This window comes from Acipenser ruthenus, chromosome 41 (genome assembly GCF_902713425.1).
Source record: "Acipenser ruthenus chromosome 41, fAciRut3.2 maternal haplotype, whole genome shotgun sequence".
Taxonomy (NCBI): Eukaryota; Metazoa; Chordata; class Actinopteri; order Acipenseriformes; family Acipenseridae; genus Acipenser; species Acipenser ruthenus.
Window position 1 is genome coordinate 1,681,361 of NC_081229.1, and position 12,246 is coordinate 1,693,606.

At 42.6% G+C, this 12,246-nt stretch overlaps 1 protein-coding gene across 1 annotated transcript; it reads left to right on the top strand.

Annotated features, from left to right (window-relative positions):
- The first annotated feature begins 6,693 nt into the window (after positions 1 to 6,693).
- LOC131709016 (cornifelin homolog A-like) lies at positions 6,694 to 10,512 on the top strand. The gene is made up of 4 exons (XM_059010613.1): positions 6,694 to 6,709; positions 7,465 to 7,599; positions 8,368 to 8,504; positions 9,705 to 10,512. Exons 1-4 carry the CDS (start codon positions 6,694 to 6,696, stop codon positions 9,798 to 9,800), a joined length of 384 nt encoding a protein of 127 aa, XP_058866596.1. The 3' UTR covers positions 9,801 to 10,512.
- The last annotated feature ends 1,734 nt before the right edge of the window (positions 10,513 to 12,246 follow it).

Genomic DNA, 12,246 nt, shown 5'->3' on the forward strand with positions numbered 1-12,246 from the left:
AAATATAGATCAGCTATTAGTTTCATCATTGTTTTTATTTTTGAACGATGCTAACACAACCTAAACAATCACTCTGCTGTTATATTGCTGAGCACAGTGATGCAGTTTTGTACTTTTTAAAAAAAAAGTTGATACCATCGCAAACCAGGGACGATTTACTGTTTCTGACCGGGACAAAAAATGAAAGCTGTTTTTGCTCTACTTGTTTCCTCAGAATACGAAGCAAACTTCAGATGAAATGTTTACTTCCGAGTGCTTTTTCCCTTGTAGAGTTCGTTCTGATTATGAAGCACCTCGTGGCTGTTTTTCTGTTTTATATTTTTCCTTTTTTTATAGTTTTTCTCGATTGCTAAATCATTGAGAATGAAACTGTGGTCAAAGACACCAAAACCAATAACGGCCCAACCGAAACAACCGCCTCCTTTGCAAAACCATTAGTGTTTTTATACTTGTTTCCACAAAGATTGCAAAACTAAAACACGCTTTTGCAAAATGCTTAACACAAAATTCATGTGAGAGTTTCTTGAGTTCTCATTGAATCCATATGTCTGTAACTGAAAGCAGTCCATTCCAATTGCATTCATTTATACTTCACATGTGCAAATGTATATTGCTCAATTTTTCAATCATATATCAGACCTTAATCATGAATAAAAGGGGCCACAGGTGAACTCTCCGTTGTGGGAGAGAAATGGAGCAGATACGAGAGACAAGGACAAGGACGAGGACGAGGACGAGGACGAGGACGAGGACGAGGACAAGGACAAGGACAAGAACGAGGACGAGGACAAGGACAAGGACAAGGACAAGGACAAGGACAAGGACAAGAACGAGGACGAGGACGAGGACGAGGACAAGGACAAGGACAAGGAGGAGAAAAAGAAGAAGGGGGAGGAGGAGGACATAATCTATTAAATGAGATACGAGCAACCATCATTGCTCACGTAATCAACCATGGACTGACCATGGGAGACGCGGGGCAGCGGGTGCAACCCAATCTCATCAGATCAACGGTTGCTTCAGTCATTCGTATCTTCAGGAATGAGACTAGGGAAGTGACCTTTTCAAAGTGAACACCTCTGCACCTCTGCAGTCTTCACAGAACAGCAGGAGACTGCAATTGTGGACCTGATCACTGCAAACAATGCCATCCGTCTACATGACGTTCAGAGCAGGGTCATTCAGGACAATGATGCATTTCCAAATATTAACTGTGTTAGTTTAAAAGGAAACAAGTGTACAGGGTGCCATGACAAATGGTTAGGTGCTTCTCCAAATATATGGAACCCTATGTGTACCCTATCCTTTGCAGGAGACTTCATAATACTGCAAGTTTGCCTTTCTCATTCCAGCACAGTGGAGAAAATGCTCACTGTATGAAAAGCAGGAGCTAAAAAAAGGGTAATATGGAACTGTGAGTACGCACGTGTGCAAAATGCCAGCTCTTTAGCATGACGTCATGTTTCATGAGTTCCGAAAAAAAAAATCTGATCAAAGGCAACTGCTGGGCATCACGGAGTCCAGGAAGCACTTTAGGACTTGTAAAGATTAAAAGAAACCAATGCGTTTGCCTCTGCAGCGCACGCTCCCCAAATGAAGGAAAATGGGTCTCCGGAGATCATCAAGCAGATTAGGGCTGCACGGACGTGCAGAGTGAAGGGGAACGTGGTCCCTATCAGCCCAGGACAAGGCTATCTGCACACAGAGAGCAGCTCTCTCAATTAGAGTCGCTTTGGGACGAGGGAAGGCAGAGGTGGGTGGTCGAGGTGCAAAGGGATTGGATTAGGTGCTCCCTCCAGTCCAGAGAAGGCTTGGGGCATGGAGCTTGAACTGCTCCTTCACCCCCCTAAGAGAAAGGGTGCTCCCTCCAGTCCAGGGCAGGCTTGAGGCAGAGAGACTAGTCTAGTTTTGTGTTGTCTGCAGTGCGTCGCTTGGAATCTGAAGATGCTTAACCTTGGCAGGAGAACATTATGATGAATTTGGACAGGAAATCTCAAAAGAAATAATATCCTGCTATAAAAAAACACCACAGAGGTTGCATGTAAGCTGACCTTACCGTAAGCCTACTGTTGATAGTGTATTTTTTTCCCCTTCATTTTTGCGGACAGGCAGATATTTGATACAGAAATTGAAACTGAGAGATTGGTTCAGCATTGAAATAAATAGCTATCCTATAAACGTTTACCATAGTAAAAGTGTAATAAAGCACAGTGAAAGCATGGTCAAGCATAGGCAAGCATTGTAAAGCACAGAGAGGTCTGGTAAAGCATAGGGAAGCATTGTAAAGCACAGAAAGGTCTGGTAAAGCATAGGGAAGCATTGTAAAGCACAGAGAGGTCTGGCAAAGCATAGGGAAGCATTGTAAAGCACAGAGAGGTCTGGTAAAGCACAGGGAAGCATTGTAAAGCACAGAGAGGTCTGGTAAAGCATAGGGAAGCATTGTAAAGCACAGAGAGGGATGGTAAAGCATAGGGAAGCATTGTAAAGCACAGAGAAGTCTGGTAAAGCATAGGGAAGCATTGTAAAGCACAGAGAGGTCTGGTAAAGCATAGGGAAGCATTGTAAAGCACAGAGAGGTGTGGTAAAGCATAGGGAAGCATTGTAAAGCACAGAGAAGTCTGGTAAAGCATAGGGAAGCATTGTAAAGCACAGAGAGGTCTGGTAAAGCATAGGGAAGCATTGTAAAGCACAGAGAGGTCTGGTAAAGCATAGGGAAGCATTGTAAAGCACAGAGAGGTCTGGTAAAGCATAGGGAAGCATTGTAAAGCACAGAGAGGTGTGGTAAAGCATAGGGAAGCATTGTAAAGCACAGAGAGGTGTGGTAAAGCATAGGGAAGCATTGTAAAGCACAGAGAGGTCTGGTAAAGCATAGGGAAGCATTGTAAAGCACAGAGAGGTGTGGTAAAGCATATTAAACTCATGGTAAACTTGCATGCGTGTTGGATCGTCGCTTCTGTGTTTATTTGTGAGGAGCGCACAAAATACTGTCACTAAATCACTCACCATTTAGAGTGGCGTGATTTCAAGCGATCAACACCTGTTAAGTGTGCAACGGGTGTCGCATACATATTTTTCAGTGACGAAATAAAACTAGGTCCTTTTTCTTATGGGATTGTATTGATTAGCGTTCAGGTTACACAGCCTATTTATTCCATTCTCTGCTGCTTCAATTGTTTCGAAGCTGTCTTTTATTTATCGCACAGCAGTGTGTGTGTGTGTGTGTGAGGCGATCCCGAGGCGATCCCGAGGCGAACCCGAGGCGCTCCGCTCCCAGAGGAACAGAGAGACACAGCGGGTTACAGACTGACCCTCTGTACCGGAGAGGGAACTGCAATATAAATACAGGACATGCTGGGACACCCAGCGAGACAGCCTGGGACTGCTAATCTCAGATCACTGTGTCCTCAACCCACCCTGTCCCACTAGCATTCGTTATCACTTTAACCGTTTCATCAACGCCGGCTAGAGGGAACATGTACTGTGTTACAATCCAGATTGTTCATTTTAAGGGGTTATATATATATATATATATATATATATATATATATATATATATATATATATATATATATATATATATATGTCCTGGTTATTTTTCAGTCTTTATTACAACAAACACAAAATGTAAAGGGGTGAAAAAAAAAATTGGTAAAAAACTATTTCTAAATTTCCCAGTTTTCCAGGCAGGTTACCCTAAAGCAGGGCTACTCAACCCTGGTCCTGGAGAGCTACTGGGTCTTCTGGTTTTCGTATCAGCTGAGCTCTCAGTTACTTAATTGCACCAAGTATTGGCTTAATCGGTCCAGATTCCGAGGCATTCCAGATCTTACCATTGATGATGTGGAGACTCCTGTAAAACCTGCAGGATCGGGGCTCTCCAGGACCAGAGCTGCAGGATCAGGGGTCTCCAGGATCGGGGCTCTCCAGAACCAGAGCTGCAGGATCAGGGGTCTCCAGGATCGGGGCTCTCCAGAACCAGAGCTGCAGGATCAGGGGTCTCCAGGATCGGGGCTCTCCAGAACCAGAGCTGCAGGATCAGGGGTCTCCAGGATCGGGGCTCTCCAGGACCAGAGCTGCAGGATCGGGGGTCTCCAGGATCGGGGCTCTCCAGGACCAGAGCTCCAGGATCGGGGCTCTCCAGGACCAGAGCTGCAGGATCAGGGGTCTCCAGGATCGGGGCTCTCCAGGACCAGAGCTGCAGGATCAGGGGTCTCCAGGATCGGGGCTCTCCAGGACCAGAGCTGCAGGATCAGGGGTCTCCAGGATCGGGGCTCTCCAGGACCAGAGCTCCAGGATCGGGGCTCTCCAGAACCAGAGCTGCAGGATCGGGGGTCTCCAGGATCAGGGCTCTCCAGGACCAGAGCTCCAGGATCGGGGCTCTCCAGAACCAGAGCTGCAGGATCAGGGGTCTCCAGGATCGGGGCTCTCCAGGACCAGAGCTGCAGGATCAGGGGTCTCCAGGATCGGGGCTCTCCAGGACCAGAGCTGCAGGATCGGGTCTCTCCGGGACCAGAGCTGCAGGACCAGAGCTCCAGGATCGGGGCTCTCCAGGACCAGAGCTGCAGGATCAGGGGTCTCCAGGATCGGGGCTCTCCAGGACCAGAGCTCCAGGATCGGGGCTCTCCGGGACCAGAGCTGCAGGATCAGGGGTCTCCAGGATCGGGGCTCTCCGGGACCAGAGCTGCAGGATCGGGGGTCTCCAGGATCGGGGCTCTCCAGGACCAGAGCTGCAGGATCGGGGCTCTCCGGGACCAGAGCTCCAGGATCGGGGCTCTCCGGGACCAGAGCTGCAGGATCAGGGGTCTCCAGGATCGGGGCTCCAGGATTGGGGGTCTCCAGGATCGGGGCTCTGCAGGACCAGAGCTGCAGGATCGGGGCTCTCCAGGACCAGAGCTGCAGGATCGGGGCTCTCCAGGACCAGAGCTGCAGGATCGGGGGGGTCTCCATGCTGGAGATTCCTGCCCTGAAGCATGTTACACTAAAGAAACAGATTCCAGAGGCGAGGAGGTTAACAACAGCATTTTGGAGGTAATCACCCCAGCTCTATTTTGGGCCTGGCGTTGCTAATTGAATTTAATTGATAAATGACCCCCCCCCCCCAGGGCCCCCAGTTTAGAAGCAACACCGTGTCAGTGGGGAGGTGGGTGGGCTTTCATACACTGTAAAAAAAACAGCACATATTTTTACAGTAAATTTACCTTAATATTGGCTTAATAAAACTGTATTTGTAGATTAATTTTAGTGTATATTTCCGTATTATTAAAAGGTACATCATTTGTTTTTACATCAAGTATTTTACACTAATATTAAACCATTTTTTTTTGCGTACTATAAAAAGACATGTCACTATACCGTAAAAATACGGTATTTGTTTTACAGTAGAGCTTGTGTGAGGCCGGGGGGGCATAAAAAAGGTAAAAGTGTGTACAGCTACAGCAAAAGTTTTGCAGCATCCCCCTATAGAAGGGAGGGGAGGGGGGCTGAGAGGGGGCATTTTGCTCCACAATTGAACACTAATTGCAGGAAATTTGCAGGAAGTCAATTAGTTTTATCACTGGTACACAAAGACTCACAGCCAGTGAAAAATTCCAGCCCGGTCACGTAGCAAGTGGGTGCACGTGACGCCAGCGGTGCCCTTTCAAGTTATTTGATAAATATTAGTTACTCGCTTTTTAAAAATCTGTCACACGCTTCAGCAGCAATTGATTCCCATTCACGTTTTTAAGATCCTGTCAGAATGGGCTGGATTGATGTAGGTCGGTGGTTATGTTTTAATTTACTTCTGTTACAATAGTTCAAAAATAAATACAATTGATGACAAAAAGTATGTTAACAATAACACAAATATCAATAATAACACAATAACAACAATAACGATGCAAATAATAACAATTAAAACAAACAAAACAAAAACCACATCATTGAATTATTTTTTTTTTTTAATGGTGGTCCAGTGGTCAAACAAAGAGATTTGATACCAGGAGGTTCCCAGTCCAATCCCACCTCAGCCACTGTGTGTGACCCTGAGCAAGTCACTTCACCTCCTTGTGCTCATGAGACATAAAACAAACGAGCTCCTACTGGAAGTGACTCTGCAGCAGTTATTGATGAAGCAGAGTTCACCCCCTAGTCTCTGGATAAAAGCGTCTGACTAATGAATAATAATAATAATAATAATAATAATAATAATAATAATAATAATAATAATAATAATAATATACGACATACGATTTAAATAATTGACACAGCATAGGAAATCTGTACTTTAGTTTTTTTTTGTTTTTTGTTTTTTACTGGTCGTGTTTTTAAAAAGCCGTTCAGCCAAACACGATTACTGAGACACAAAATGGACCCGCTCGTGTTTTGAATACAATTTGTCGTAAAAACAATGGTTTCTCAGACCTAGCTAAACCTAAACAACACGACCCCGAGCCACACAAACGCTCCCCTAATTAACTCGGATTTATTTTTGACTTGACTCCTTAAAGCGAGACATAACAAAACTGCCAGATTCCTGTCACGGCTGACTGATTAGTGGTGACCGAGCCCCGGCCGTTACCGCAATAAATAAAAACAGCGGACGGCGTCTGACCATTGTCCTGTGACGTCACAGTCTGAGGCGCGGACTCGCTCCAGCCGCTGCTCGCTCTGACTCACGCGCGAAGACCGTTACAAGAGGCGGGAAAAATCACAATGTCGAAAAAAGCAGGTAAAAAATAAACGAAAATGCATTCAAATATTCGCGGGTTGACAAGTGTAAAATACGAACGCATTAATTACCGGTATATATAATAAATACATTAAATATAAATATGTTATTAAACCTGCGAGTCAGCGATTTAGACCCAGCTTATCTTGGTGAAAATATTACTTTGGTGTAGTGTTTAACTTTACAGTATCTACTTAGGGGTCTAGTCTAAACTGTTGCTGTCAAAAGTAATAAATATTTAAATATTTTTTAAAAGAATTTATAGTAAACATTTAATTATTAACCAATATGACTGTAGGCTTACTAATTTAAATTTAAATACTGACCCGTTTATGATAGGGTGCTGCTTGAAATATGTGTTTCCCCCAAACATGCCATAATACTTTTTCAAATGTTTGGTCCCTCCATTGTTTTTGAAATGTTCCATCAAAACAGGCTTGACGGAGATAGACAGCCCTCCTGGCGTTAATTATGTAAAGAATAAGCGATCCATATTAATGCGGTTCCCGGATAATATAGGTTACTAGTATACTAAATTAAAACTATTCGAGATGAAGAGAAATTATTAAGGGTAGCAAATACATGTCATGGTTTGAACGTGTAGTTAAACGAGGCTGTGAATTTGAAAGGGAAGGTGAAGCGCATGCGCGCCAGGCAGTCACAAGGTTTGTTTGTTTTTTAATATAAAAACAAAAGCAGTATATTCCAAAAAAATATTCAAAAAACTGTATTGGTGTGTTATCTGTGTTTTTAAGCTGTAGCCGCGGCTGTGAACGAGGAGGCGGTAGTCCGAGCCCAGCCCCAGGTCACGGTAAACACGGTCAGTGCTGCCTCAGATAAAGTCTTGTGGTCGTCAGGGCTGTACGACTGCATGAAGGACATCAAAATCTGTAAGTATGTCAAGATTGCTAATTAGTATAATGCTAGTGTTAATGCCTGTACATTTACTCCAGTCACTTCCCTAGTGTTAATGCCTCTGTGCATTTACAGCATTCAAGTACAGTAAACTTCCTGGTTCAGTCCCAGCTCAGCCACTGACTCACTGCGTGTGACCCTGAGCAAGTCACTTATTATTATTATTTATTTATTTATTTATTTATTTATTTATTTATTTATTTATTAGCAGACGCCCTTATCCAGGGCGACTTACAGTCGTAAACAAAAATACATTTCAAGAAATCACAGTACAAGTAATAATACAATTAAGAGCAAGATAAATACAATGACTTTGGTTCTAGCAAGTACAAGTATGACAAAATACGATTCAATAACGGAGCAGATAACAGTGTCAGTGATAGTTACATCAGGATATAATTAAATACAAAATACTACAGATTAAATGACACTTGACAGATTACAGTACTCTAAAGTACAGGATTAGATGCAGTAAAATAGGGGGCAGATAAGAGCAAGTAAAGCGCATTGAAGGAAGAGACATCAGACATACACGGTCCTATTGTAAGGGACTCTGCAGCAGCAGCAGCAGCAGATCTTGATGCAAAGTTCACCCCCAAGTCTGTAAGTCGCTTTGGATAAAAGCATCTATTAAATGTCTAAATAATAATAATACTACTACTGTTGTGTGAGCTGCCCATGGAAAATTGTAGCGGAGCTCAGTTCTGGCTCACCGACCCCCCTGTTTGTGTTGCTGTTTGCAGGTCTGTGTGGCACCTTCTGCCCCTGTATCCTGGCATGCAACGTAGCTGAGGGGTTTGGGGAGTGCTTGCTGCTGCCCTGTCTAAGCGGGACCCTGATGGCAATACGCACTGGGATGAGAGAGAGGCACCACATAGCAGTGAGACACACAGCAGCCCTGCCCCCCTGCAGCAGCATTTTCATGTTACATTTTTCAAAAAACTGGCACATTTTAAATTGCGTCCATATGTCTCGCTTCACATTTTTCTCATATATCTGGCATAAGTTACAGCTATGGCCAAAAGTTTTGCATCCCCTAAAATTTTAGGTTTGAGACATTTAAAAAAAAAAAAAAAATAAATAAAAACTATGTTAACAAATGTATATGTTTTATTTAACATCATGTAACTACAAAATGGGATCGCAAATAAAGTCTGTCAGAAGCCATAATAGTAGTCCAGTAGTATTTGATGTTAGATTTCGAAATGCCACATTTTTCCATTTTTATCCGTTTAATGATAAGGAAAACTACAAAGCAAACGCCATGCAGTTCAATATGTTAACGTGTCATTATTCCAGCGGGTTTCATTCGACTTGGTGAAGTAAAATGAGTTCATTCTATAGGGGGATGCTGCAAAACTTCTGGCCGTAGCTGTCAGTGGAAATTGAGTGTTTGTACATCGCAGCTAATCTAAACAAACAGTGTCAGCTCTTAGGTTGTGTCATTACAATGAAACTTGGTCAGGACATTCTTCAACACAAGATCAGAATATAGAGGCACCTGTCAGACACGGCCGTCCGCACTTGAAACTTGACTTGATAAAACTCGACACACTGAGAAAGAAGGTTTCTCATTTCCCTCTCTCCTGTTTCTCTGGCTGCTGAGGGGGTTCCAGTAAAGGGTTCTCGTCCGCGTTTCTCAAAACATTTCTACCCGTATCTGAATACTCTGCTGAGCAGGGTCGGGGGACAATCCCTGTTTAAAATCTCAACTCCATTCCTTTATAGTCCATTCCAGCGCTTCATCTGTTAAAATGGAGCTTCTCACAACGGCAACAAATTCACTTCAATTGAAGAAACTGCAGAAACATACCGTGGTATACTTTTATAAGGGTCGCTATACCAGTAGTGTAATTGTACTATGAGAAGTTTCCTGGCTGTGTTATACTTTATAATCTATCTCTCTCTCTCTCTCTCTCTCTCTCTCTCTCTCTCTCTCTCTCTCTCTCTCTCTCTCTCTCTCTCTCTCTCTCTCTCTCTCTCTCTCTCTCTCTCTCTCTCTCTCTCTCTCTCTCTCTCTCTCTCTCTCTCTCTCTCTCTCTCTCTCTCTCTCTCTCTCTCTCTCTCGTGTGTGTTTCAGGGCACAGTGTGCAATGACTGGGTGGCGTTTACTTGCTGTACTCCGTGTGCTTTGTGCCAGCTTGCCAGGGAGATGAAGTCCAGAGGAATGGCGTGAGGAAGAGTTCCACTTTGTCTGTCTTCGTCTCCGTCTCCTGATGCAAGCCAGCAATCACTGGTAACGGCTGAGTTAATCTCCCAACTGCAGCTCCTGTACAAAGTATCGTGCGGTGTAACTGTAGTCCAGTAAAGCAGCGTACAGCTATGGCTAAAAGTTTAGCATCACCTACAATTTTAAGATTGAAACCCCCCCAAAAATATATATATATGAACATAATTTAGATCTACAAAATGATATTGCTAAAAGTCTAACCGGAAGCCATAATAGTAGTACAGTAGTATTTTTAGCGGCGGTGTGCAGTTCAATCTGTTAACGTGACGTTATTCCAGCAGGTTTCATTCGACTTGATGAAGCCAGGTGAGTTCCTTCTATAAGGTGTGCAGCACTTTGAGTCAGAGCTGTACAGTGGTTGTCCCTGCTCCTCAGCGAATGACAGAGACCGTATGGTTCTGGGTTCATATACATGCCGATGTATTCACATGCCTTTTACATTCCTTTCTGTGAGCTAGGCAGGGACTACAAGTACCAGCATGCATTTGGATGCAAGTTTAAAACCCTGGACCCTGGCTCACTGTCCCAGCTATTCAGTAGCTGGATATCCTTTACACAATCAATTCTCTAGCCATAACATCCTTCCAGTGTTAGGACAGCAAGTAGCACAAAAAATACATGCAAATAATAATAATAATAATAATAATAATTAGTATCCCCCCCCCCCCCCCCCCCCCGTGGTTTACAATTGTCAAAACAGCAGGATCTCCCCTATTTGAATCTTTTGAATTTGTTTCAGTGAATATTGTGCCCCCTACAGAACACTGTAATACACTAAGACTCAAAACTACCCAAGTATGTTTTTTTTTTTTTTTTTCACAGTGGTTGTAATTGCTTTGCATATATATATATATATAACTAAATTACTTGTATTTTAACCATATAAAAATATGCAATGTTCTAGTTCTGGTGAGCAATCTGTTAATTCTGTTCAAGTGTTTTTTTTGTTTTTTTTTACTTCATCTGCAAGTGTTTGTTGTAGGGTGATGAAAGTTCAATAAACTGTTGAAAGTTTAACACAGAAAAATTTAATAAATAAAATACTAGTCCTGGCTTTTGTGTGATTAATGCAGACAAAGTCTGTCCCCGCTATTCATGGTTGTATTAAATCTTCAACAAATAATAGTATTAATTAAATAATACTGAATTCATATTGTCTTGGTCCTGTACTTCTGCATGGACAGAAACTGCATGTAGAAGGTTATATGTTTTTATTATTATTATTATTATTATTATTATTATTATTATTATTATTATTATTATTTTTTTTTTTATTTTTTTTTTTTTATTATTATTATTATTAAGAAGGACAGCCTTTTCCCCTTGTGAAATTCACATCCGAATGTGGAATATATTTGATCATTCTAACAACATGACTTTGATCCAGCAGGACGGGACTCAGTACTAAGCAAGCGCTACCGGATATACAGATATACAGAGCTGCGGCCAAACGTTTTGAAGCCTCACCCTATAGAATGAACTAATGCTGCTTCATGAAGTCGATTGAAACCTGCTGAATAACGTTACGTTAACGTAACTTGCGTACCGTTTGCTTTGTCGTTTCCCCCCCATACATTTAAAAAAAAAACACGTGACATTTCGAAATCTAACATGAAATACTACTGTACCACTATTATGACTTCCGGTACACTTTTTTTTCGGTTTCATTTTGTAGTTTCTTTGATTACAGGATGTGAAATACAAGGTCTACCTTTATATTTATATATATTTCCCCCAATCCTAAAATTCTAGGTGATGCAAAACGTTTGGCCACAGCTGTAGGTGTGGTGTTTTGTGGGGGGGAGGCGGGGGGTGACATCTGCACACAGATTAAAACGTGCAATATTCAAATTTTGGCAGATACTATTTCCGACATGTGATTTGTAATTACGAACTCATTGTCGCTGCTGGTTCACAAGTGCGTCACTGGATTTCGTGACTCGTTGCGATAGCTGTCTGTCTATTCAAGCCTTAATCCCATTCAATTGAAATAAATCTTTTTTTTTTCTTTTTTTACAAGGTGTTAAGAGCGTAAGACCACTTGTTCAAGTGGTTGTAAATAAAAGTTACATGTACTAGACAAAGTTTAGAAGGCATCCTTACACAGGTTTACCATAGTAGAAACACGGTAAAGCATAGGGAAGCATTGCAAAGCACAGAGAGGTCTGGTAAAGCATAGGGAAGCATTGTAAAGCACAGAGAGGGCTGGTAAAGCACAGGGAAGCATTGTAAAGCACAGAGAGGTCTGGTAAAGCATAGGGAAGCATTGTAAAGCACAGAGAGGTGTGGTAAAGCATAGGGAAGCATTGTAAAACACAGAGAGGTCTGGTAAAGCATAGGGAAGCATTGTAAAGCACAGAGAGGTCTGGCAAAGCATAGGGAAGCATTGTAA